This window comes from Phasianus colchicus, chromosome 15, assembly GCF_987193195.1.
Source record: "Phasianus colchicus chromosome 15, bPhaCol1.hap1.1, whole genome shotgun sequence".
Taxonomy (NCBI): domain Eukaryota; kingdom Metazoa; phylum Chordata; class Aves; order Galliformes; family Phasianidae; genus Phasianus; species Phasianus colchicus.
The window spans coordinates 1,674,215-1,702,179 of NC_143450.1; the positions used below are offsets into that span (position 1 = coordinate 1,674,215).

At 51.7% G+C, this 27,965-nt stretch overlaps 2 protein-coding genes across 2 annotated transcripts; both read left to right on the forward strand.

Annotated features, from left to right (window-relative positions):
* The first annotated feature begins 3,583 nt into the window (after positions 1–3,583).
* Positions 3,584–13,572, forward strand: LOC149915825 (protocadherin beta-15-like). Its single transcript, XM_090151069.1, has 5 exons — positions 3,584–3,764; positions 4,482–4,591; positions 6,999–9,839; positions 12,732–12,904; positions 13,203–13,572. Exons 1-5 carry the CDS (start codon positions 3,584–3,586, stop codon positions 13,570–13,572), a joined length of 3,675 nt encoding a protein of 1,224 aa, XP_090007195.1.
* A 10,047-nt stretch (positions 13,573–23,619) lies between these two features.
* Positions 23,620–27,098, forward strand: LOC149915826 (protocadherin beta-15-like). Its single transcript, XM_090151070.1, has 2 exons — positions 23,620–26,439; positions 27,009–27,098. The coding sequence occupies exons 1-2, from the start codon at positions 23,620–23,622 to the stop codon at positions 27,096–27,098; spliced, it is 2,910 nt and encodes a 969-aa protein (XP_090007196.1).
* Positions 27,099–27,965: the final 867 nt, after the last annotated feature.

Genomic DNA, 27,965 nt, shown 5'->3' on the forward strand with positions numbered 1-27,965 from the left:
TGTTCAAGTTACTGCTCAGGAGACTCAGCTGGTGTTAGTACTTCACACTGTCATCGTTTTTGTTCTAGGGAATCCATCTCTCAGACACTATGAAGAATTACACATTTTCCTTTGTGTCTTTAGAGAGCCAGACTATGGGAGCGTGAACGGGCCATGTTTTCCTCCATTTCCTCACTCTTCTTTCTCGTTCACCTACCAGTTATCTTTGGGCAGTTACAATAGCTCTTGAGAATGTTAAATGTCCTTGAGATGTTCAAATCAGCATGATCCTAGTGCTGTGTGTCCTGAATATGTTTCTGTTTTTGTCTATGTTTAACCAGCTCTGTATTAATACAAGCCAGAGATCTGCTCTGTTGCAGTGTCAGGCTCTGTGGGAGGATACTAGCAGGCACACAGAAGACTGAGCATGGTCTGTGCTTTGGAACTGCAGTCCAGAACATGTGCAGAATCCAGAAAATGTGGCAAAGTGTTTGCAGCAGATATGCCATCACTCTGGCAACTGTAGAGAGACAACAATCACTGCCACTTGCTGGGGATTGGCTATGCCTACTGCCCCTGACCAGTGCTATTCAGTATGCTGAAGAGAAGGGAAGAGAAGGTCTATAACACTCATGACAATGTGACAGGCCCTATGGCTGCTCCAACTTCTGTGATAGGCCCTGCAGTTTCTTCAGCTCTCACTGCAGTGCCTATGGTTGCTTTGAGGCCTGTGCCAGTTGCTGTGGAGGCTCCAAGCCCTGCTCTGTGCTCTGTGGCTGCTCCAAGTACCGCCACAGGCCTGTAGTTACTGCAACCCTGCTCTCTGCCCTGCAGTTTCTCCAGCTCCACCATCACAGCCTGTGGTTGCTCTTGATCTTCACCAGTTCTCAAAACAGGCCATGGAGTCACTGTATTCCTAGCAACAATCCCTGCTGTTTCTTCAACTCCCATGAGAGGCCCTGTGGTTGCCCCAGCTGTCACAACAGTTTCTCCTTCCTCTGCGATAGGCCCTGTGGTTGCTCCAACCCACTCAACACACTCTGTGGTTGATCCAAGTTGCATGAAAAGCGTTATGGTCGCTTCAATTCCTGCAGGAGTCCTTGAAGTTCTTTCAACCCTCACAACAGGCCCAGCAGTTTCTTCCGTCCCTGTGCCAGGCCTTCTGTCGGAACCAGGGAACCAACTGTATCAGTATCAATTGCCCCTGTACATAAGAGAAGACAATGACTGTAAGTGTTAATTTATTGTGATGACCCATAATGGAGACAATAACTGTCTTTCTCCTGGCCATCCAGGAGCATTTATGGAGTATGGAGTCCTTCATGACAAGATACAGAAATCCCTGAAGGAGAGGGTGAATATAGTCAATATGAATAATTGTAGGCTTTCCAGTTGGCTTTAGATATTGCTGAATGAGAAAGGTGACCAATGCTCTATCTCTGCACCTAATTATGAATGGTGGAAAATACTCCATGGGAATGGTTACAACTATACAAGAAGTGGAACTGACAGCACCTTACCAAACATTTCATGTCTGCTGCATTGTGAAAAGGTATTGCTGCCCACGTGGACAGTGTGATTACAGAAGTACATTCTGTAAGATGCTCACATTTTCAAGAGTTAAGCCACTGAATGACCTCTAAACAACCAGCAGTTAGATAAAGCTGCTAGGATTGAAATAGTTCAGATAGCTCTGGGCTGGTGACATACAAGTGTGTTGTTTACAGCCCTATGTGCCTTGTTGGGGTAACAGGCGGGGCTGAGGGTGGTACAATGGGAGTGGTGATTGGTTCATGGGTTTTCTGGGCGGTCGCGTGTCACAGTATATAAGTGCTTGTTGCGCAGCAATAAATTGGCTTACGGTGTAGGAACACAGGTTGTTTGGTCTGTCCATCTGTCCCCATGGCAGTGGTCAATGTTGTGCAGCAATATGTCTAATTTTCCTTTCACACCCTTCTACACCTGCAGGTGAAGAGCAACGTGTCATTTGTGAGCAGAGGGCAATCAGAGTGTGAAATGTCTTTGAAAGCCCTTCTCTGCCTAGATGTGTTCCTGGCTATACAGGCACCAAATATGAGGTTACAATAAGCAAGCTTATGCATCCCCTTCTCTCCCGGAAGTGCCTCTCCCACAGTGCCTCTTTAAACACTCTCTGCGGTTGCTGCAACTCTCTTTTCATACCATGTGGTTTCAACAACCCTCACACAGTCCCTCTGGTTGCTCCAATTCACATGACAGATGCTGAGATTGCTCCTTCATCTGGGAAACGCCCTGTGGTAGCTCCAATCCACTCAGCACACTCCGTGGTTGCTCCAAGTCCCTTGAGAATCCCTACAGTTGCTCCAAATCGCCAACAGGACTTGAAGTTGTTGGTTGCAGCCCTCAGAACAGGCCCTGCAGTTTCTCCAGTCACTGTACTAAGCCTTCTATCTGAACCAGGGAACTGTCTCTGTCAGTATCAGTTGCTCCAATAGGGAAGACATGACAGTGACTGCAAATGTCAACTTATTGTAATAACCCATAAAGAAAGAACTTACCGTCTGACCTCTGACTATGAGGGAGCTGCAAGTTTTGTGAAAATATTTCAATCATTGTCCAAGTGAGCATATTGTCAGCTGGCAGCTCCAGTGCTGGGATAATGGCAACAGTAGCCTGGACATAGTGAGCAGCAAAGCCAGACAGCTGGCATTCAGGCTCTTTAAGGAATTGTTGGTAGAGATCTCACAAGAAGCTGTCTTTAGCAACTAAGGAGTGGAAGAAAGCCAGATACTCTACAAGGATGTCTTTCTGTGGGCACAAGAGATCTCTCTCCTTCAGAATAAGAAGGTGGGCAGGGGAGGCAGACAACAGACATGACTATGCAATTATCAGCTGGTCAAACTGAGGGAAAAGAAGAGATTGTAGCAGCTGTGGAAGCAAAGTTGTGTCACCTGGGGAGAATAGAGAGATGCTGTCTGGACTTGCAGAGGGGAATTTGGAAAGTCAACGCACAGATGGAACTGAACTTAGCAAAGGATGTTAACAACCACAAGAAGGGATTCTATAGGTACATTGGCCAGAAGAGGCAGGCCAAGAGAGTGAATCTCCTTTGGTAAAGGAGAAAGGAGAACTGGTGCAACAGATGAGATTTTTGCTTCGATCGTCACTGGCAGCCAGGATTCTTGTATTACTCGCATTCTTGGGCCTCTAGGTGGGAACTAGGGGAGTAAATCCCCCTCTGCTGTATGGGCAGAGCAAGTCTGAGACCACCTCATGAGTGAATGTATACAAGTCTATCGGGCTGAATGACATGTGTCCCTGGGTTCTGATGGAGCTGGCTGATGTGGTTGCTGGGCTGCCCTCCATCGTATTTGAAAAGCCGTGGCTGTTGGGTGATGTCCCCGGAGTCTGGAAAAAAGGAAATGTCACTCCCATTTACAAGAAAGAGAGGAAGAAGGACCTGGGGAACTACAGGGCAGTTAGCGTCACCTCTGTGCCTGAGAAGATCATGGAACAGATCCTCCTAGAAGACATGTTAAGACACATAAGGGAGGAGTGATGGATAATTAATGGGTTGGAAAGCTGTAGTTGTAGTTGTAGTTGTATTGAACAGCACTATGTCCAGATGGAAGCCAGTGATGAGCGTTCTGCCTTGGGACCAGAGCTCTACAGCGTCGACATCAATGGCATTGATGATGGGCCCAAGGGCACCCTCAGTAAGCTTGCCGACAAGACCAAGCTGAGCATGCAGTTGACAGATCAGAAGGAAGTGACGCCATCCAGAGGGACCTCAACAATCTTGAAAGGTGGGTCTGTGTGAACCTAAGCAGGTTCAAGATTGCAAAGTGCAAGGTTTGACACTTGCATTGGAATAACTCCCAAATATGTATGCAGACTGGGAGAAGTACACTTGGTATGGATTGCCCCAGGGCTGGAAATGTCCCTACAATTTCCAACGGAATGATTTAAACTGCACTGGAACAGAAAGAAGCTCCTGAATACCTGTACTACACAGATGGCATCATTGCATGGGGCAAAAGAGCAGAGGAAGGTTTTGAGAAACGTAGGAAAAGAGTACAAATGCATCTGTAAGCCGTATTTTCCCTGTGTAGGAGATCCATTTTTTGAGGAATGAAAAGGCAAGATGGACATCATCTGATCGCAAAGGAGGAGATCAACAAAACAAAAGCTGTGTTTCCACCAACTGGCAAAAAAGAAATGCAAGCTTTCTGAAAAGTTTCTGTTTTCTCAAGAGCACATATTCTGCATTTTAGTCTGATTGCAAGTCCTCTCTATCAGCTGACCCAGAAGAAGAATGACTTCAAATCAGGGTCTCAGCAATGAGAAACCTCTGAAGAAATGAAAACGGGAGGTAGTTCATGGGCCAGGACAAGACATAAAAAAATTAAACTACACTGCAGATAAGGAAAAAAAACAACCTGAAGAATCTGGCAGAAAGCTCTGTGGGAGGCCCTTGGTCATCCTCTTTGTTTTTGTATACCCTTTGGCTCTGGGATACTGAGGATCAGAGACCTGCTACACTCTACCTGAAAAAGAGATATTGGAAGCACATGGAGAAGTTCAAGCTCCTTCATATGAAGAGAGCAACAGAGGTAAAGAAGAGCAACAGCAGGTAACAAAAAGGAAAACTGGCTCACCCCTCATAATGACTGGTGATGACTGAAAGGAGTGCAATCTCTGTCTAAAGAGATGCTACTCCCCTGTCTGCAACCCCTGAAATGAGGGTGAGAGGGGGTGGATACAGGCTCTGCTCCTTCCAGTCCCTCAGGCACATTGCTTGCCCCTGAGATCCCAGGATTAGCGATGCCTTCTCACCTGGTGCTCAGCCATTGGTTCAGGCTGTGACCTGGTAATTCCACTGCAAGCTGTATTCCCAGTTATGTCTGCTTGGCCTATGACAGTTTTTACTGGACATTTATGTGTTGCTGATATCAGTGGTAACATGAGAGATGGTAAGTATCCCAAATGGATGGATGGATGGACAGATACATGCAGTGCATGGAAGGAAGGGAAATACAGAAACTGACTTAATCTCTGATACTATTTTTATATTATCATGCATCCAAACAAAACTGATTTAAGAGGAAAGCGCAACAGTGACTGCATCTGAGTGAAGTTGGGGACCTGCCTTTGCAATAACAAGAAGAAGCTCCCATACCTGGTAAAGCTGGAGAAGTACTCCATCCTGCATTTCATGTGGTGTCAATGAGGATGCAACAAGAGGACTACGAAACACCAAGAGAACTCATGTCCCTTGGGAGATGATGAAGGGGTTGGGAGCTCAGGTAGCATTCTCCTCCCTCAGAGCTGTTTGAAAGAAAGCAGGGAGAGCTCATCCAAAAGGTAATGCAGCTTGAAGCCTATCTGAAGTTCCTCTATCCCAGTGTGTGCATCATGGGAAATAAGCAGGAGCTGAAAATTCCAGCTAATAAAATTATAAAGCTACTAACTATTTGATATTATGGAAACGTGCTGGGAAGAATCACACAACTTGAACACTGCAGTCAAGGGCAACAAGCTGTTTACAAGAGTTAGGCAGGGAAGAATGAGTGAGGGTGTTGTCTACTAGGAAGACTTGGGAAACTACAGACCCATGAGTGTCATGTCTGTGCCGGGGAAGATCAGGGATCAGATTCTCCTGGAAGCCATGTTAAGACACATGCAAGAAAAGGAGGTGATCCAACACAGCCAACATTGCTTCTCTAAGGACCATGGATGATGGCTGACCCATCTGGTGTACTTCAGTGATGAAGTAACAGCATCCTTGGGCAAATGAAGAGTAGGTGATGTCATCCACATGGACTTGTGCAAGGCCTTTGACATGTCCCCTCACAGTATCTGTATGTTGAAGACACATGTATTTTAATGGTGGACTATTCAGTGGATAAGGAATTGGTTGGATGGTCACAGCCATAGGATTGGGGTCAAGAGCTCCATGTCTGGGTGTAGGCCAATGACAAGTGCTGTCCCACAGGCATCAATCTTGGGACCACTACTCTACAAAATCTTTATCAATGGATCTAGACAGTGGGATGAAATGTACCCACAGCAAGATTGTTGGTAACATTTACTGGAGTTGTACAGTTGATACAATAGGAGGAAGAGATGCCGTCCAAAGGACCTGGACATGCTTGAGAAGTGAGCCTATGTGAACAGATAGAGTTTCAGTACATCCAAATGCAAGGTGTTCCAAGTTGGTTTTGAGTACAGTCTGGGAGAAGAACTAATAAAGTGCAGCCTTGTGAAGCGGGACTTGGAATTTTAAGCAGACAAAGAGCTTGACACAAGCCATAAGTGCATGCATGTACCCCAAATGACACATGTATCCTTAGCTCCATCAAAATAGATGTGGCTAGCAGATGGAGAGAGATGATTGTCTGCTTCAGCTTTGCTCTCATTAGGAACCACCTGGAATACTGTGTGCAGGTCTGTGTTCAGGCTGGAGCACCTGTGATTTGAAGAAAGGCTGAGGCAGACTGGCTTGTTCAGCCTAGAGAAGGATCTGTGGAGACCTCATTGTGAACTTACAGTACTTAAGTGGAGCTTGTAAAAAGAGGGAGATTGATTTCTTCCCTGCCCTTCTGTAGCATTGTGTCTGGTATTCCAAAACCTCTGCGCTTCTCAACCATGAAAGTAGTGTGCAGCTCTTTGCTTGACTTGTATGAAGCTGGGAACAATTTTCAGTCAGGTGTGGCAACACACTTTGGCATAGGTGCAAGGGAGGTTACGTTTGTCATTTGAGGGAAGGAAGATGCCACTCACCAGGGGAAGAATTAGAGCCCTGGGTGCATTGGGTGAGGTGTGAAGACAACATGATCAGGATTTTGTCCTAGAAGAGAATTATCGTTCTAGTGTGAAAGCAAGCTGGAGTGATGGTGAATCAATACCTTACAGCACCTAACCCTGTAAGCTGTCTGGAAAGCTCCAGGTAATTACAATTTGCTGATTATACAGAAGACAAAGTGAGGAAAACATGGATGTACACTGAATGGAAATCCCATTTTCCCACTTTGAGACAGCACAAAGCAAAAGAGTTCACGGTGGAGAGCCGGGAAGTGATACCCAGAGCAGCACTGCGTGAGCGAGTATTTACATTACGCTTTGGGATCGTGTGTGCAGGAGGAAAGGAGATTGGAACCGGGAACTCCATCCGCATCGGCAGCGCCGGTGAGAAGGCGGAGAAGGAGCAATTCGCCGTTGCGCCGCTGGGTGGGGATGTTGGCCACGGAGCGGCAGCTCCCTCTGGCCGCAGCGCGCTTTCAGGCGCAGGCGCCCAGCAGAGCCGCGCGAGCCGCTCGGGAAGGGCGGCGGGGCACGGAGGCGGGCGCTCGGGGGCTTCGGGGCCGAGCCGCTGGGAAAGTCCGGCGGCTTTCGGTCGGCGAGCGGCAGCTCTCGCCGTGCGTCGGGGCCGGCGAGAAAGGCCGCGAGGCATGGAGGCCGCCGGGAAGGGCCGGCCGTGGCGGAGCGGGACGGCGAGCGGGAGACGGAGCGGCGGCGGCGAGAGGCGAGTGCTGTTGTGGCTCGTGTGCGTTTGCGTGTGGGAGAGCGGGGCCGAACCGCTGCGCTATTCCGTGGCGGAGGAAATGGCGAGGGACTCGTCGGTGGGCAACGTCGCCCGGGACCTGGGGCTTTCTCCGAGCCAGCTGGCGGCTCGCAAGGCGCGCGTGGTGTCCGAGGGGAGCGAGCAGCATTTCCGCCTCGATCCGCACAGCGGCGTCCTGACGGTCACGGAGACGCTGGACCGAGAGCGGATCTGTCCGCACAGCGAGAGCTGCGCGCTCTTCTTTAAGCTGTTCTTTGAGAACCCGGTGCAGCTGATCCGCGGGGAGGTGGAGGTTCGGGACGTGAACGACAACTCCCCCGTGTTCCCGCAGAAGGAGATGGTTCTGGAGATTCTTGAAACGACAACTCCTGGATCTCGTTTTCCCGTAGATAGCGCTCAGGACAGAGACGTGGGGCTGAACAGTTTACAGAATTACAGCCTCTCGTCAAACTCGCATTTTTCCCTTGCTCTCGAAAAAAGGAAAGGGGATGCTGAATTCGTGAAACTCGTCCTTGAGAGGGCTTTGGACCGCGAGGAGCAGCAGGAGCTGCATTTGGTGCTCACGGCTGTGGACGGGGGCTCGCCGCCCAGGTCGGGCACGGCTGAGGTCCGGGTGGTGGTGCTGGATGCCAACGACAACATGCCGGCGTTCTCGCGGGAGGTGTACGAGGTGCGCGTGGCCGAGAACAGCCCCCCGGGGCAGCTGGTGGTGCGGGTGTCGGCCGCGGATCCCGACGAAGGCTTCAACGGCAAAGTGCGGTACGCCTTTACCAAGGCATCGGAGGTATTCGGAGAGCTCTTTGAACTGAACCCTGAGACAGGGGAGATTCGGGTTTCGGGCAGTCTGGATTTTGAGGAAGCGAAAGCTCACAAGCTGGTTGTGAGCGCCACGGACGGCGGTGGTCTGTCTGCGCACTGCAAAGTGCACGTGGAGGTGCTGGACGTGAACGACAACGCGCCGGAGATCGAGCTGAGCTCCGTGAGCGCGTCCATCCCCGAGGACGCCCCGCCGCGCACCGTGGTGGCCCTGCTGAGCGTGCGAGACCGCGACTCCGGCGACAACGGGCGGACGGAGTGCGCCATCGAGGGCGACGTGCCGTTCAGCCTGACGGCCGCGTTCGCCGACCACTACGAGCTGCGCACCAGCGCGGCCCTGGACAGGGAGACGACGGCCGAGTACAACGTGAGCATCGTGGCGGCGGACCGGGGCCGGGCGCGGCTGAGCGCTCGCGAAAGCGTGCGGGTGCGGATCGGCGACGTGAACGACAACGCGCCGCGCTTCACGCAGGCGGCGTACAGCATGTGGGTGAGCGAGAACGAGGCGGGCGCGGTGCGGATCGGCAGCGTGAAGGCGACGGACGCGGACGCGGGCGCGAACGGGCGCGTGAGGTACGCGCTGGTGCGGGAGGAGGGCGAGGAGCGGCCCGCCGTGTCGGTGGACGCCGAGAGCGGGGACGTGTCCGTGGTGCGGCCGCTGGACTACGAGGAGGTGCGCGCCGTGGAGGTGACGGTGCGCGCCGCCGACGGGGGCTCGCCGCCGCGGAGCGCCACGGCGCTGCTGCGGGTGCTGGTGCGGGACGAGAACGACAACGCGCCCGTGGTGCTGCACCCGCCGGCCGACGGCGGCGCGGCGCTGCTGGGCGAGCTGGTGCCGCGGCGGGCGCGGGCGGGCTACCTGGTGGCCAAGGTGGTGGCGGTGGACGCGGACGCGGGGCAGAACGCGTGGCTGTCGTACGAGCTGGCCAAGGCGACGGAGCCGGGGCTGTTCCGCGTGGGGCTGCACAGCGGCGAGGTGCGCACGGCGCGGGCCGTGGGCGAGCGCGACGCGGCCCGGCACAGGCTGGTGGTGCTGGTGCGGGACCGCGGGCGGCCGCCGCGCTCCGCCAGCGCCACCCTCGCCGTCGCCCTGGCCGACGGCTTCTCCGAGGGCCGCCTGCGGGCGAGCGAAGAGGCGCCGGCCGCCGAGCCCGACGGCCGCCTCACCCTGTACCTCAGCGTCTGCTTGGCCTGCGTGTCCGCGCTCTTCGTGGCCGGCGCGGCGGCCGCCGTGGCCGCCAAGGTGCGGCGGGCCCGGCGGGGCGAGCCGGGGACCTTGCCCGCCTTCCCGCGCTCCGCCGCCGACAGCGGCGCCGGCTCCCTGCCCCGCAGCTACGTCTACGACGTCCGCCTCGCCGCCGGCACCGTCGACAGCGAGTTCCGCTTCCTCGGGCCGCTCTTCCCCTGCTTCCCCGCCGGGCTGCCGCAGGGCGCGGCCGAGCAGCGGAGCTCGCTGTGCTCGGCCGTCCTCGGGCAAGAAGAAGGCGACTGGGCCGTGCAGGTGAGGGAGCGGAGCCCCGCGCGGGGGACGAGGGGGAGCGCGGGGGCAGCGCGCTGTCTGTGGGGGAGGAGGGAGGCGGGGAGGGGGACGGAGGCTGGGAGTGAGGGTTCGGCCCCGAGTGCGGCTGTGGGACGGCAGGGAGCTGCGGAGAGGCCGCGGCGCTGATGGCGTCGTGTTTCTCCTGCACAGCGTTAGCGACAGCAGAACCGACATCCCCTCAGAGTCTGTTTCCCATTATCCTCTTGTTTCCGTTGGCTTTAATGCACGTTGTTTGTTATTTGTTCATGAGGGAACCATCAGTGTCTCCTCCCCTCTTCCTGATCCAAAAAGAGATTTCCAATTACACCTTTCTGAGGTGTTTATGCAGGGCTTTATTGATCTCCAGGGTCTATTATAGGGTTGTCCTGTTCGGGTCAGAGAGCTGTTTCCCCGGCCTCCTCTTTCTTGTCCTGTGGGCAGGGAAGAGTGGTGTCCCATTCACATTGGTTCAGATGAGGCTTCCCAGCTTCTCACTGACAATGTCAGCCGTCCACTGTGTTCTTTGCAGGGCCGAGCTCCCCTGTCTGAAGGCACGGCTCCCGGGGCAGCAGAGGAGAATGGCAGTTTGGATCAAAGCCCCTGGCTCAGCCATCAGTAAGGGAGCAGAAGGAGAAGCATCTCGGTCCTCATGGGCAGGTCTCTTCCAAGCAAAATGAAGGAGACACCAACGTTGTACCAAAAATAACCAGGGAAGCAGAGATCTGCTGTGTGACAACTCAAGGACAATATCCGCTGATGCAGTAGTCTATTAATTTAGTCCTTTTGAAATTTTGTTACTTTTGGGTGTGGATGCATGCTGGGAACACTGAGATGTGATATTTAGTTGTGCTAGTACTGTTGCTCCTGGGCATTAAGTGACAAATGGGAAGAAAATAGTATGATATTGAAGCTATCATTTTCATTCATCTGCTCTTATGCATTCTTTTTTGTTATCACGTGGACTCTGTAATAAGGGAATGCCATGCCAGGCTTTTTGCTGTTAATCCAAGCTAAATGTTGCCAGCGAAGGTATTCTTTAATATCTCTGAGAAGCTGGCTGCCATAGAGATGGCTGACATTCACACAGTGCACATTCAACCAGGAGTTCCCTCTTTCTGTATGCCGTACATATTGCTCTTTGAGCACTTTGTTTTTGGTTTGATCTGGTTCTTTTCCCAACATAATGTCTAAAAGAATGGTTCTGGAGCATTTCAGGATTATGGATTATTAGATAATAGAACGTTCAAAGCTATTTGCTATTTCTCTTTGCTGACGTATTTCCAAGAGTTGAATGCTTGTTGACAGAAACCAATAAAATCTACTGATAAATCTGACAGAATCAGTCACTGCTATATGCAAAGTTATTCTTCCCATGTGGGGGAACATTAAGGATCACTGTTGCTGTTACACTGTTCCACACCTGAATCTGAAGGACAGCGTGTCGGTGTGAAATGAGGGCAGTCATTGTGAGCAGTGTGTGGGGAAGCTCTTCTCAGCCGGGATGTGTTCCCTGCCATAGCGGTGCCAGCAGTCAGGTTAGAATAAAGGAAAGGTACAGGTCCGCCTTCCTCTCTTTGAAGTCCTAGGGGCGAATCAGGAGCATTGGTAGGAGCATAAGGAAGCAGATACTGGGTGGTACTGTAACTGCTGTGGGGCATGAATGAGGACCTGCATTCCCAACATTATGTGCTGATGATGGCTTACAGCTGTTTTTTATAAGATGTTTCTCTGTTGCTGATATCTCAGGTTTGGGGGTCAGCAACTGCTTGTGAGCTGGCTGGACACTGGTCAGCAGGTGGTGGCATACAAGTAGTATTTGCCTGTATTCCTATGGTGGCGGGGAAGGACATGGAGAGGAGCAGGAAAACCATCCTTACAAACACATGGCTGAGAGGCTGGTGAAACGCAAAAATTTTGGGTTCTTTGGTCATGGGGCAGTCTAGTCAACACCTGGTATGAAGGCTGCCGATGGGTATCACCTATCCCAGAGGGGGAATCGGATTGTTGCCCAGGAGTTGGCAGGACTTGTAGAGAGGGCTTTAAACCAGATTTGAAGGAGGTATAGGGATAAAACCAGGCCCACTAGGAATGAGCCTGGAGGTGTTGTAATGGGATTAGGGGTGAGGTGTGGGGCTCAGCTGAAGTGCATCTACACCAATGCAAGCAGCATGGGCAAAAAACAAGAAGAGTTGAAAGCCATTGTGTGACAAGCTAACTATGACCCAGTTGCCATTACGGAAACATGGTGGGACCACTCCCATGACTGGAGTGCTGTAATGGCAGGCTTCAAACTTTTCAGGAAGGATAGGCAAGGAAGGAGGCTCTCTATATCAGAGAATGCCTTGATGTTATTGAGCTTGAGGCTGGGAATGATAACGTTTAAACCCTAAAGGTAAAGATCAGGGGATGGGCTTATAGAGCAGAACTTCCTGGTGGGTGTCTGCTACAGGCTGCTGAACCAGGATGAAGAGACAGATGAGGAGTTCTAAAAGCAGCTGGCAGAAGCTGTGCGATTGTCTGCCCTTGTCTTCATGGGGGACTTCAACATCCCTGACATATGCTGGGAATACAACACAGAGCAGAAGAAGCAGTGTAGGAGGTTTCTGGAGTGTATGGAAGATAACTTTCTGACGCAGCTGGTGAGAGAGCCAACAAGAGGAGCTGCCCCGCTTGACCTGCTGTTCACAAACAAAGAAGGTCTGGTGGGAGATGTGGAGGTCAGGGGCTGTCTTGGAAAGAGTGACCATGAAATGGTACAGTTCTTGATTCTTGGTGGAGCCAGGAGGGAGAACAGCAAAACTGCTACCTTGGACTTCCAGGGAGCGCACTTTGAATTATTCAGAAGGCTGATAGGGCGAATCCTCTGGGTTTCAGTCTTGGAGAGTAAAGGGGTCGCTCTTCAAGAAGGAAGTCTTCAAGGTGCAGGAGCTGGCTGTGCCCCCTGAGCCGCAAAATGAACCTGTGGGTAAGAAGACCAGCATGGATGAACAGGGAGCTATTCTTGAGGCTCTGGGAGAAAAAGAGAATCTACCTCTTGTGGAAGAAGGGTGGGTGACTCAGAAAGAGTACAGAGAAGTTGTTAAGATGTGTGGAGAGAAAATCAGAAAGGCAAAAGCCCAGCTTGAACTCAACGTGGCCGCTGGGGTTAAAAGGAACAAGAAGCCCTTTTACAAATACATCAATGGTAAGAGGAGGACTCAAGATAATCTTCATTCTTTACTGGATGAGGCTGGGAATGTGATCAGTGAGGATAAGGAAAAGGACGAGGTTCTGAATGCCTTCTTTATATCTGTCTTTAAAGGACATACCTGTATCTTCAGGGTACTCCACTCTCTGCCCTGGTAGTCTCAACTGGAGACTGGGGGACAGAACAGAACCCCCTGTGATTCGGGAGGACGCAGTCAGAGACCTACTAGTCCAGCTTGACTATCACAAGTCCATGGGGCCGGATGGTATTCACTCGAGAGTGCTGAGGGAACTGGCGGAGATGATAGGCAAGCTGCTCACCATTATCTGTCAACACTCTTTGTTGACTGGTGAGGTCCCAGATGCCTCCAGAGGTGTCCAGAACCTTGCGAATCTGAATCCCATCTATAAGAAGTGTTGTAAGGAGGATCCGGGGAACTCCAGGCCTATTAGCCTGACCTCGGTGCTAGAAAAGTTTATGGAGCGGATTGTCTTGTGGAAGATCATGTGGCATGTGTGGAACAACTAGGGGATCAGGCCTCGCTATGGTGGGTTCACATAGGGCAGATCCTGCTTGACCAACCTGGTCTCCTTCTATGATCTAGTGACACATCTGGTAGATGAAGAAAAGGCTGTTGATGTAGTCTACCTAGACTTCAGCAAGGCCTTTGACACTGTCTCCCACAGCATTCTCCTGCAAAAGCCCATGGCTTGGACAGGTACGCTCTTGGCTGGGTAAGGAACTGGCTGGAAGGCCAGGCCCAGAGAATGGTAGTGAATGGAGCTAAATCCAGCTGGCGAACGGTCACGAGTGCTGTTCCCGAGGGGTGGGTGCTGGGGCCTGTCCTCTTCAATATCTTTCTTGATGATGTGGATGAGGGCATTGAGTGCAGCCTCAGTAAATGTTTGGATGACACCAAGGTGGCTGGACGTGTCAGTCTGCCTGGGGTAGCAAGGCCCTACAAAGGAACAGGGCCTACCTGGACAGGCTGGATAGCTGGGCTGAAACCAATGGGATGAGTTTCAACAAGGCCAAATGCCAGGTCCTGCACTTTGGCTGCAACAACCCCATGCAACGCTACAGGCTTGGGTCAAGGTGGCTGGAAGAGAGCATAGAGGAAATGGACCTGGGGGTGTTGATTGATGCTGGGCTGAACATGAGCCAGCATTGTGCCCGGGTGGCCAAGAAGGCCACTGGCATCTTGGCTTGCATCAGGAGCAGTGTTGCCAGCAGAAACAGGGAAGTTGATTGTCTCCCTGTACTCAGCTCTGGTGAGGCCACGCCTCAAGTACTGTGGGCCCCTGGCTGCAATCAGGTTTTGGGCCCCTTGCAATAAAGACATTGAGGGCCCGGAACAAATTCAGAGAAGGGCGACAACGCTGGTGAGGGGTCTGGAGCATAGGCCTTCTGAGGAACAGCTGAAGGAGCTGGGATTGTTCAGTCTGGAGAAGAGGAGGCTCAGGGGAGACCTTATTGCTCTCTATAACTACCTGAAGGGAGGTTGTAGTGAGCTGGGGGTCGGCCTGTTCTCCCATGTAACTAGGGATAGAACTAGAGGGAATGGCTTCAAGCTTTGCCAGGGAAGATTTAGGCTGAATGTTAGGAAATACTACTTTTCTGAAAGAGTGGTCAAGTACTGGAATAGGCTTCCCAGGGAGGTGGTGCAGTCAGCAACCCTGGAGATGTTCAAGGAACAGTAGGATTTTGTGTTGAGGGATATGGTTTAGTGAGTACTATTGGTGACAGGTGGATGGTTGGTCTGAATGATCTTGAAGGTCTTTTCCAGCCTTGGTGATTCTGTGATTCTGTGGTGCATCCATTTCTTTCCTTTTGTATCTACAGGTGGTTGTGCATCACTTCTTTTGTCTGTCTCTATCTGTGTCTTTTATCTGTATCTCAGTATCTCTATAACTACGCCTATGTGGTTCTCAGTATGTCTACCTCTATTTGTACTTCTGTCTCCATACCTCCACCTCTACATTTTTCTTTGTTTTCTCTCAGGAGTTGCATGTAAAATCATGTTCTGATGTGTTCAAGTTACTGCTCAGGAGACTCAGCTGGTGTTAGTACTGCACACTGTCATCGTTTTTGTTCTAGGGAAACCATCTCTCAGACTCTATGAAGAATTACACATTTTCCTTTGTGTCTTTAGAGAGCCAGACTATGGGAGCATGAACAGGCCATGTTTTCCTCCATTTCCTCACTCTTCTTTCTCATTCACCTACCAGTTATCTTTTGACCTAGTTACAATAGATCTTGAAAATGTTCAATATTCTTGAGATGTTCAAACCAGCATGATCCTAGTGCTGTGTCTCCTGAATATGTTTCTGTTTTTGTCTATGTTTAACCAGCTCTTTATTAATACAACCCAGAGATCTGCCCTGACAAAGTTATTTATGAGTGTCAGGCTGTGTGGGAGGATATTAGTAGGCTCCCAGAAGATTGGGCATGGTCTGTGCTTTGGAACTGCAGTCCAGATCATGGGCACGATCCAGAAAATGTAGCAAACTGTTTGCAGCAGATATGCCATCACTCTGGCAATTGTAGAGAGACAGCAATCACTGCAATGTTCTGGGGCTTGGCCTATGCCTACTGCACCCCGATCAGTTCTATTCAGCACACTCAAGGGAAGGGAAGAGAAGGTATCTAACTCTGATGACAGGCCCTGCGGCTGCTCCAACTTCTGTGATAGGCCCTGCAGTTTCATCAGCTAACACTACAGTGCCTATGGTTGCTTTGAAGCCTGTGCCAGTTGCTGTGGTGGCTCCGAGGCATGCTCCATGCTCTGTGGCTGCTCCAAGTACCGCCACTGACCTGTAGTTACTGCAACCCCGCTATCGGTCCTAGAGTTTCTCCAGCTCCTCCATCACAGCCTGTGGTTGCCTCCAATCCTGCAGAAGGCCCTGTAGTTTCAGCAGTCCTCAAGACAGGCACCAGAGTCAATTCATTCCAATTGATTCCTATTCCAATCCATGCTGATTGGAGGCCATCCAGTTGGCTTTAAATACTGCCACATGAGAGAAGTGACCAATGCTCTATCTCTGCACTTAATCATGAATGGTGGAAAATACTCCATGCGAGTGGTTACAACCATACAAGTTGTGCAACAGGCAGTGCAGAGGCAAACCCTTCATGTCTGCTGCATTGTGAAAAGGTATTGCCACCCACATGGCGAATGTGATTACAGAAGTACATTCTGTAAGATGCTTACAATTCCAAGAGTTAAGCCACTGAGTGACATCTAAACAACCAGCAGGTAGGTAAAGCTGCTTGGATTAAAATCGTTTAGGTAGCTCTGGGCAGGTGACATACAAGTGTATTATTTACAGTCCAGTATGCCTAAGGAAGGCAGCACAACATAAAGCCCATCTGAAGTTCCTGTATCCCAATGCATGGATCATGGGAAATAAGCAAGAGCGGGAAACCACAGCATTGAAAATTACAACAAATTAACCTATTGGTTCTCATGCAAATGTGGTGAGATGATTCACACAACTGGAACATGGCAGTCAAGAGCCACAAGCTGTTTACAAGAGTTAGGCAGGGAAGGATGGGTGAGGGTGTTTTCTACTAGGAAGACGTGGGAAACTACAGACCCATGAGCCTCATGTCTTTGCTGGATAAGGTCAGGGAACACATCCTCTCAGAAGCCACGTTAAAACACTTGCAAAAAAAGAAGGTGATCTGACACAGCCAGCATTGCTTCAGCAAGGGCAGATCCTGTCTGACCGATCTGGTGTACTCCTGTAGTGGAGTAACAGCATCATTGCACAAATGAAGAGTAAGTGCTGTCATCCAGGTGGACTTGCGCAAGGCTTTTGATATGGTCCCACACAACCTCCTCATGGATGCGTTTGAGAGGAATGGATCTGAAGGTTGGGCTATTCAGTGGAAAAGGAATTGTTTGGATGCTCACAGCAATAGAATTGTGGTCAAGAGTGTTATGTTTGTTTGGAAAGCAGTGATGAGTGGTGTCCCCCTAGAGGTCTGTCTGAGGTCCAGTGCTCTTCAACATCTCTATCAATGGATTGACAGAGTGGGATGAAGTACACCCTCAGCAATTTTGCCAATGACACTTGTGTGCGTAGTATAGTTGATGCAAGAGATGGTAGGGATGGTCTTCAAGGGACCTGGAAGAGCTTGAGAAGTGAGTCCATGTGAATTGAATGAGGTTCAACATGTCCATGAGGTGGACTTGGACGTGGGTTAGGTCCTTTCCGAGTATGATTACAGTCTGGGAGGAAACTAACTGAGATCAGCCCTGTGGAGAAGGACTTGAAGTTTCAGGTGCACAAAGAGATGAACCATACATGCATGCTTGCAGCAGAGATGACCAACTGTACTGTGGTCTCCATGAAAAGAGAGGTGGCAAGCAGGGTGAGGGATGCGATTGTCCCCCTCTGCTTTGCTCTTATGAGGACCCACCTGGAATATTTTGTCCTGGTTTGTGCCTACCAACACTGACATGGAACAAATGGAACAAAACCAGAGAAGGTCTGAAGACGATCAGAAAGTCAGAGCATCTCTGCTATGAAGGGGAAAACTAAGGCAGACTGACTTGTTCAGCCTAGAGGAAGATCACATTGTGGCTTTCCAGTACATAAATGAGCTTACAAACAGGAGGGAGATTGACTTTTTAATCCCTTCCCTTCTGCTGGTACCTGTGAGACTGGGGGTCCCAACTACTGTTAAAAGGACCACTGTGGGATTCACGGATGATCAACATGAACATACCTGAGCGCTAACTCTGAGTGCTCAGGCACTTCCCATGAGGGCGCTATTTGCCTGGTTGCAGAGAGATGCTCCCCTTGGCACCAGTCACACTCTTCTGGGAGCTCACAGCAGAAGCTTCACAAAGAAGCAGTGTAATGGTATAAGCAATAGAACTCTGACCCAGTGCTGTAGAGAGAGCGCCAGAAAACAGGAGCATCTCTGCTTGTCTCAAGCCACCTGATACCTGACAGAGTACCACATGCTGATGGTACCCTGAATCTCCCAGGGCTCTGAGGCAGATCTGAGTACCAAAACAAGACCCAGCCTAACCATAAGGCAGAAAGCATGTGAATATGGTCAAAGCTCAGTAGATCAGATGCAGGAGAGCATGCAAGCATTTCAGGTTGGACATTGCAGACAATTTTTTCTCACAATGAGTAGTAATGCACTGCCACATTGTATAGTAGGCACGGTAGGTTGATGGTTGGACTTGATGATCCTTTCCAACCTTAATTTTTCTATGATAAGAGATCTATGAATAGCTCTCCCCCTGCTCAGGATGCCTTTACGAGGAGATCCTTGCTTCTTGACATGGTTTAGGCAAGTGAATCACTGATACCAGGTTGCAGCAAAGTGTACAATCCCTTCTGTGTCCTAGGAGATCTGAGAGCATTGTTGTGTAATGCCACACTTCAGTATATGCGCAAGGCAGGATATGTTTGTCATATCAGGGAAGAAAGCTGACTTTCGAAAAGGAAAGCATTAGAAGCCTGGAAGCATAAGGCATGCTGATATACCCAGTGTGAATAAAACAATATGAGTGTTCTGTCCTGAAACAGTATTATTACATAAGATGACACAATGACTGCAGATGTCAACTTATTGTCACAACCCATATGGGAGGCAGTAACCTTCTGATCCCTGACCATACAGCACCATGAAGCAGAGTACTGTCTCATACACAACAAGTTGCAGAAACCACTGAAGGAGGGATGAGTTGGGCCACTGTACAGAAGTGAAGGCCATCCGGCTGGCTCTAGATATTGCCAAAAGGGAGAAGTGATGAGTGCTTTGTCACTAATCTCACTCATGAATGATGGAAAACACTCCCTGGAAGTGGTTACAACCATAGAAGCAGAGTTTATGGCAACAAGGAGGCAAACCCACCTGGTCTACTGCATTGAGGAAAGATATTGCTGCCCATGTAGAGAACACGATTAGGAAAGTATACCACGTAGGATGCACTCGCACCCAAGAGTTACACTACTAAACAACAAGAAAGGAACCAGCAGGTGGATAAAGCTGCTAGGACTGAAGTGGTTCAGGTAGCTTTGGACAGGCAAACTAGTGCTATGTTATATACAGACTCATGTACCTATTTTTCCTTTCACACACTTCTACATCTGAGGATGAAGAACAATGTGTCATTTGTGAATTGAGAGCTATCAGAGTGGGAAGTGTCTTGGGAAGATCTCCTCCACCTGGGTCTGTCCCCAGCCACAGTGGAATCAATACTGAGGCTAAAATAAGCAAGCTTATGGATTCACTCTCCTCTCCCTGAGGTGCCAAGATCCTATCAGGAGCATAAGTTCCTGATATGGATCCCAGGTGTCACTGTCATTTTTGCATGACATGAATGAGGAGATGTGTATGGCAAAAGAAAACAATGACTGTGCCTTCTTACAGGATGCAACCACTCCAGAGCAAAAAAGAAAAAATAAAGAGGCTCAGCCCTTGTAACAACTGCTCAAGAGACATGCAATCTCTATTGAGAGAGATGCTACTCCCTTTTCTGCCAGCCCTGAAATGAGGGTGAGAAGGGGTGATAAGGCTCCTCCCCTTCCAGTCACTCAGGTACGTTGCTTGCACCTGATCTCAGATGACAGTGTGACAGGGCCTGCGGCTGCTCCAACTCTGTGATAGGCCCTGCAGTTTCTTCAGCTCTCACTACAGTGCCTATGGTTGCTTTGAGGCCTGTGCCAGTTGCTGTGATGGCTCTGAGGCATGCTCCATGCTCTGTGGCTGCTCCAAGAACTGCCACAGGCCTGTAGTTACTGCAACCCTGCTATTGACCCTGCAGTTTCTCCAGATCCTCCATCACAGCCTGTGGTTGCTTTCAAACCTGTGGCTGGCCCTGTAGTTCCACCAGTCCTCAAGTCAGGCCCCAGAGTCAATGCATTCCTTGTGACAATCCACGCTCTCTTCCAAGAGAGGCCTTGTGTTTGTTTCAACCCATGCAACTGGTCCTGTGGTTGCCCCATTTCTCACAGCAGGCCCTGTGGTTGCTCCAACTCATGGCCAGGCCCTGAAGTTTCTCCTTCCTCTGCAATAGGCCCTGTGGTGTCTCCAACCCACTCAACAATCTTTGTGGTTGCTCCAAGTTGCATGAGAAGCCCTATAGTTGCTTCAATTCCTGGAGGCGGCCTTGAAGTTGTTCCAACGCTTAAAACAGGCCCTGCGGTTCCTCTAGTGCCTGTGCCAGGCCTTCTTTCTGAACCAGGGAACCAACTGTATCAGTATCAATTGCCCCTGTACATAAGAGAAGACAATGACTGTAAGTGTTAATTTATTGTCATGACCCATAATGGAGACAATAACTGTCTTTCTCCTGGCCATCCAGGAGCATTTATGGAGTATGGAGTCCTTCATGACAAGTTGCAGAAACCACTGAAGGAGAGGGTGAATGGAGCCAGTGTGCAAAAGTGCAGGCCATCTGGCTGGCTTTAGATATTGCCAAATGAGAAAAGTGACCAATGCTCTATCTCTGCTCTTAATCATGAATGGTGGAAAATACTCCCTGGGAGTGGTTACAACCATACAAGTTGTGCAACAGGCAGTGCAGAGGCAAACCTCTCATGTCTGCTGCATTGTGAAAAGTTATTGCTGCCCAAATGGAGAACATGATTACAGAAGTACATTCTGTAAGATGCTTACAATTCCAAGAGTTAAGCCACTGAGTGAGATCTAAATAACCAGCAGCTGGATAAAGCTGCTAGGATTAAAATGGTTCAGATAGCTCTGGGCTGGTGATGTACACGTGTGTTATTCCCAGCCCAACATGCCTAATTTTCCTTTCACACCCTTCTACCTCTGCAGGTGAAGAGCAACATGTCATTTGTGAGCAGACGGCAATCAGAGTGGGAAGTGTCTTTGAAAGCTCTTCTCTGCCTGGATCTTTTCCTGGCTGAACATGCACCAAAGGTGAGGTTACAATAAGCTAGGCTATGGGTTCCATGCCTCTCCCAGAGGTGCCAAAGACAATCAGGAGCATAAACAAATGGATAGAAACACAATGGAGCAATAGCAAAAAAAGAAAAAAAAAAAAAAAAAAAAAGAACAAAAATTTGGCTAATCTTTCCAATGATTGGTGGTGAATCAAAAGGAGTGCAATCTCTATTCAGAGAGATGTCACTCCCTCATCTGTGAACACTTAAATGTGGGTGAGGAGGTGTGGATCGAGGCTCCAGAGCTTCCAGAGACATTGCTTGCAGCTGAGTTCCCTAGCTTAGCCACACCTTCTCACCTGGTGCTCAACCATTGGTTCAGGATGTGACCTGGCTGATCCTCTTCAAGCTGGATTCCCCATGTGGTCTACTGAAGCACTTGGCCTATGGTTGTTATTACTAGAAATTTCTGGGTTGTAGTAAGAACAGTAACTTGAGAGTTGCTAACAATACCTTATGGATGGCTGGATGGTTGGAAGGAAGAAAGGAAGGAAGGGAAAGATAAAAAACTGAGTTGGTCTCTGATGCAACTTAGCCTGTCGTGCTTCCAAGCGAAAGGGATGGAAGAAGAAAGCATAACAATGGCTGAATCTGAGAGAAGTTGGGGGCCTGCGTTTGCAATAACAAGAAGCTCCCATACCTGGTAAAGCTGGGGAACTACTCTATCCTGCTTTTTCAAATCGCGTTACTGAGGTTTCAGTGAGCTGACTACAAATAATCAAGAGAATTCATATCCCTTGGAAGGATGCTGAACGGATTGGGAGCACAGGCAGTGTTACCTTCCCTCGAGGCTGTTCTAAAAGAGTGAGGGAGGAACATCGAGGAAGGCAGCACAACATAAAGCCCATCTGAAGTTCCTGTATCCCAATGCATGGATCATGGGAAATAAGCAAGAGCGGGAAACCACAGCATTGAAAATTACAACAAATTAACCTATTGGTTCTCATGCAAATGTGGTGAGATGATTCACACAACTGGAACGCTACAATTAAGAGCCACAAGCTGTTTCCAAGAGTTAGGCAGGGAAGGATGGGTGAGGGTGTTTTCTACTAGGACGACGTGGGAAACTACAGACCCATGAGCCTCATGTCTTTGCTGGGGAAGGTCAGGGAACACATCCTCTCAGAAGCCACGTTAAAACACTTGCAAGAAAAGAAGGTGATCTGACACAGCCAGCATTGCTTCAGCAAGGGCAGATCCTGTCTGACCGATCTGGTGTATTCCTGTAGTGGAGTAACAGCATCATTGCACAAATGAAGAGTAAGTGCTGTCATCCAGGTGGACTTGCGCAAGGCTTTTGATATGGTCCCACACAACCTCCTCATGGATGCGTTTGAGAGGAATGGATCTGAAGGTTGGGCCATTCAGTGGATAAGGAATTGGATGGATGCTCACAGCAATAGAATTGTGGTCAAGAGTGTTATGTTTGTTTGGAAAGCAGTGATGAGTGGTGTCCCCCTAGAGGTCTGTCTGAGGTCCAGTGCTCTTCAACATCTCTATCAATGGATTGACAGAGTGGGATGAAGTACACCCTCAGCAATTTTGCAGATGACACTTGAGTGCATAATACAGTTGATGCAAGAGATGGTAGGGATGGTCTTCAAGGGACCTGGAGGAGCTTGAGAAGTGAGTCCATGTGAAGTGAATGAGGTTCAACATGTCCATGAAGTGGACTTGGACTTGGGTCAGGTCCTTTCTGAGTATGATTACAGTCTGGGAGAAGAACTGAGATCAGCCCTGTGGAGAAGGACTTGAAGTTTCAGGTGCACAAAGAGATGAACCATACATACATGCTTACAGCAGAGATGACCAACTGTACTGTGGTCTCCATGAAAAGAGAGGTGGCAAGCAGGGTGAGGGAGGCGATTGTCCCCCTCTGCTTTGCTCTTATGAGGACCCACCGGAATACTGTGTCCTGGTTTGTGCCCACCAGCACTGACATGGAGCGAATGGAGCAAGACAAGAGGAGATAATCAGAAGTTTGAAGCACCTCTGCTATGAAGAAATGTTGAGGTAGACTGGCTTGTTCAGCCTAGAGAAGAAACACACTGTGGCTTTCCAATACTTGCATGAACTTACAAACAAGAGGGTGATTGACTCTTTACATTCCTTCCCTTCTGCTTATATGTGTGTTACTGAGGGTCCCAAATGCTGTTAAAAGGCCCACAGTGGAGTTCACAATGCATAAACATGAACACACCTGAGTGCTAACTCTGAGTGCTCACATGCTTTCCATATGGGTTCTATTTCTCTTGTTGCAGAGGGATGCTCCCCTTGGCATGTGTCTATCAAACAGGAAAACATCTGAGCCCTAGCATCTTTGGGTGAGGTGTGATATACAATATGAAGAAGAAAATATCAACATTCAGTGCTAGAGGAGAATTGTCTTCCTAGTGTAAAAGCAAGCTGGAGTGCTGGTGAATCATTTGCTTACAACACCTTTCCTGTAAGCTGTCTGGGACCAGTTGAATCATTCAGTTCAAATATGTCTGGATGGCCTCTCTAGCTAATTACAATTTGCTGATTAAAAAGAAGAGAAAATGAGGACAATGTGACCATGCACTGAATAGATATGAAATAACACTATGCAAATTCCACACGGCACGAAGCAAAAGAATTCGCGGTGGATAGCCTGGAAATGTGCAGCACTGCGTGTGCGACCAGTAAACCTGCTGCCAAATGCGGCGAGTATTTACGATACGCCTTTGGGATCGTGTGTGCAGGAGGAAAGGAGATTGGAACCGGGAACTCCATCCGCATCGGCAGCGCCGGTGAGAAGGCGGAGAAGGAGCAATTCGCCGTTGCGCCGCTGGGTGGGGATGTTGGCCACGGAGCGGCAGCTCCCTCTGGCCGCAGCGCGCTTTCAGGCGCAGGCGCCCAGCAGAGCCGCGCGAGCCGCTCGGGAAGGGCGGCGGGGCACGGAGGCGGGCGCTCGGGGGCTTCGGGGCCGAGCCGCTGGGAAAGTCCGGCGGCTTTCGGTCGGCGAGCGGCAGCTCTCGCCGTGCGTCGGGGCCGGCGAGAAAGGCCGCGAGGCATGGAGGCCGCCGGGAAGGGCCGGCCGTGGCGGAGCGGGACGGCGAGCGGGAGACGGAGCGGCGGCGGCGAGAGGCGAGTGCTGTTGTGGCTCGTGTGCGTTTGCGTGTGGGAGAGCGGGGCCGAACCGCTGCGCTATTCCGTGGCGGAGGAAATGGCGAGGGACTCGTCGGTGGGCAACGTCGCCCGGGACCTGGGGCTTTCTCCGAGCCAGCTGGCGGCTCGCAAGGCGCGCGTGGTGTCCGAGGGGAGCGAGCAGCATTTCCGCCTCGATCCGCACAGCGGCGTCCTGACGGTCACGGAGACGCTGGACCGAGAGCGGATCTGTCCGCACAGCGAGAGCTGCGCGCTCTTCTTTAAGCTGTTCTTTGAGAACCCGGTGCAGCTGATCCGCGGGGAGGTGGAGGTTCGGGACGTGAACGACAACTCCCCGGTATTCCCGCACAAGGAGGTGGTTCTGGATATACTCGAAACGACAGCTCCCGGCTCTCGATTCCTCCTAGAAGAAGCGCGGGACAAGGATGTAGGGATCAACGGCTTGCAGAATTACAGCCTCTCTCCAAACTCGCATTTCTCTCTCGCTCTCGAGAAAGGAGAAGATGGAGGCAAATACGCGGAGCTCGTCCTTGAGAGGGCTTTGGACCGCGAGGAGCAGCGGGAGCTGCATTTGGTGCTCACGGCTGTGGACGGGGGCTCGCCGCCCAGGTCGGGCACGGCTGAGGTCCGGGTGGTGGTGCTGGATGCCAACGACAACGTGCCGGTGTTCTCGCGGGAGGTGTACGAGGTGCGCGTGGCCGAGAACGGCCCCCCGGGGCAGCTGGTGGTGCGGGTGTCGGCCGCGGATCCCGACGAAGGCTCCAATGGCAAAGTGCATTACGCCTTCCACTCGGAGAAGTCACAACAGCTTTTTGCTTTGGACGCTGAGACCGGGGAGATCCGGGTGTCGGGAAACCTGGATTTCGAGGATGCAAAAGCCCATAAATTTGTAGTCAAAGCTACAGACGGCGGTGGTCGGTATGCTTACACTAAAGTGCACGTGGAGGTGCTGGACGTGAACGACAACGCGCCGGAGATCGAGCTGAGCTCCGTGAGCGCGTCCATCCCCGAGGACGCCCCGCCGCGCACCGTGGTGGCCCTGCTGAGCGTGCGGGACCGCGACTCCGGCGACAACGGGCGGACGGAGTGCGCCATCGAGGGCGACGTGCCGTTCAGCCTGACGGCCGCGTTCGCCGACCACTACGAGCTGCGCACCAGCGCGGCCCTGGACAGGGAGACGACGGCCGAGTACAACGTGAGCATCGTGGCGGCGGACCGGGGCCGGGCGCGGCTGAGCGCTCGCGAAAGCGTGCGGGTGCGGATCGGCGACGTGAACGACAACGCGCCGCGCTTCACGCAGGCGGCGTACAGCATGTGGGTGAGCGAGAACGAGGCGGGCGCGGTGCGGATCGGCAGCGTGAAGGCGACGGACGCGGACGCGGGCGCGAACGGGCGCGTGAGGTACGCGCTGGTGCGGGAGGAGGGCGAGGAGCGGCCCGCCGTGTCGGTGGACGCCGAGAGCGGGGACGTGTCCGTGGTGCGGCCGCTGGACTACGAGGAGGTGCGCGCCGTGGAGGTGACGGTGCGCGCCGCCGACGGGGGCTCGCCGCCGCGGAGCGCCACGGCGCTGCTGCGGGTGCTGGTGCGGGACGAGAACGACAACGCGCCCGTGGTGCTGCACCCGCCGGCCGACGGCGGCGCGGCGCTGCTGGGCGAGCTGGTGCCGCGGCGGGCGCGGGCGGGCTACCTGGTGGCCAAGGTGGTGGCGGTGGACGCGGACGCGGGGCAGAACGCGTGGCTGTCGTACGAGCTGGCCAAGGCGACGGAGCCGGGGCTGTTCCGCGTGGGGCTGCACAGCGGCGAGGTGCGCACGGCGCGGGCCGTGGGCGAGCGCGACGCGGCCCGGCACAGGCTGGTGGTGCTGGTGCGGGACCGCGGGCGGCCGCCGCGCTCCGCCAGCGCCACCCTCGCCGTCGCCCTGGCCGACGGCTTCTCCGAGGGCCGCCTGCGGGCGAGCGAAGAGGCGCCGGCCGCCGAGCCCGACGGCCGCCTCACCCTGTACCTCAGCGTCTGCTTGGCCTGCGTGTCCGCGCTCTTCGTGGCCGGCGCGGCGGCCGCCGTGGCCGCCAAGGTGCGGCGGGCCCGGCGGGGCGAGCCGGGGACCTTGCCCGCCTTCCCGCGCTCCGCCGCCGACAGCGGCGCCGGCTCCCTGCCCCGCAGCTACGTCTACGACGTCCGCCTCGCCGCCGGCACCGTCGACAGCGAGTTCCGCTTCCTCGGGCCGCTCTTCCCCTGCTTCCCCGCCGGGCTGCCGCAGGGCGCGGCCGAGCAGCGGAGCTCGCTGTGCTCGGCCGGCCTCGGGCAAGAAGAAGGCGACTGGGCCGTGCAGGTGAGGGAGCGGAGCCCCGCGCGGGGGACGAGGGGGAGCGCGGGGGCAGCGCGCTGTCTGTGGGGGAGGAGGGAGGCGGGGAGGGGGACGGAGGCTGGGAGTGACGGTTCGGCCCCGAGTGCGGCTGTGGGACGGCAGGGAGCTGCGGAGAGGCCGCGGCGCTGATGGCGTCGTGTTTCTCCTGCACAGCGTTAGCGACAGCAGAACCGACATCCCCTCAGAGTCTGTTTCCCATTATCCTCTTGTTTCCGTTGGCTTTAATGCACGTTGTTTGTTATTTGTTCATGAGGGAACCATCAGTGTCTGCTCCCCTCTTCCTGATCCAAAAAGAGATTTCCAATTACACTTTTCTGAGGTGTTTATGCAGGGCTTTATTGATCTCCAGGGTCTATTATAGAGTTATCCTGTTCGGGTCAGAGAGCTGTTTCCCCGGCCTCCTCTTTCTTTGCCTGTGGGCAGGGAAGAGTGGTGTCCCATTCACATTGGTTCAGATGAGGCTTCCCAGCTTCTCACCGACACGTGCTTAGCGTTAACGCCCCAATGTCAGCCGTCCACTGTGTTCTTTGCAGGGCCGAGCTCCCCTGTCTGAAGGCACGGCTCCTGGGGCAGCAGAGGAGAATGGCAGTTTGGATGAAAGCCCCTGGCTCAGCCATCAGTAAGAGAGGAGAAGGAGAATCATCCCAGTCCTCGTGGGCTGATCTCTTCCAAGCAAAATGAAGGAGACACCAACGTTGCACCAGAAATAACCAGGGAAGCAGAGATCTGCTGTGTGAGAAGTCAAGGACAATCTCTTTTTTTGAAGCAGTACTTTATTCATGTATTTTTTTCTGTAATTTTGTTCCTTTTGGAGGAGGATGCATGCTGGAAACGCTGAGATGTGATATCTGATTGTGATAGCCCTATTGCTTCTGAGTATTAAGTGAAAAGTTTGAAAAAGAAATCCAGTTTTCATGGTACCATTTTCATTCATCAGGTTTTAGGCATTCTTTATTGCTCTCAGATGGGCTACATAATAATGGAATCTCTTCATTACCAGTCTGTGTTGCTGTTAATCCAAGCTGAATGTTGTCAGCAAAAGTATTCTTTAATAACACTGAGTAGCTGGCTGCTCTAGTGATGGCTGACATTCACACAGTGCACATTCAAGCAGGAGTTTCTTGGTTCTGTATCCTGTACCAAGTGCTCCTTGAGCACTTTGATTGTTTTTAGTTTGATTTGGTTCTTTTCCCAACATAATGTCTAAAAGAATGGTTCTGGAGCACTTCAGGATTATGGAATATTAGATAATAGAACATTCAAAGCTATTTGCTATTTCCCTTTGCTGATGTATTTCCAAGAGTTGAATACTTGTTGACAGAAACCAATAAAATCTACTGAGAAATCTGAAGGAGTATGAGCTTCACTCTGACGTGCAAAGTTATTCTTCCCGTGTGGAGATGCATTAAGGATCACTGGTTCTGTTAAAGTCTTCTACACCTGAAGCTGAAGGGCAGTGTGTCCCTGTGAAATGAAGGCAGTCATAGTGA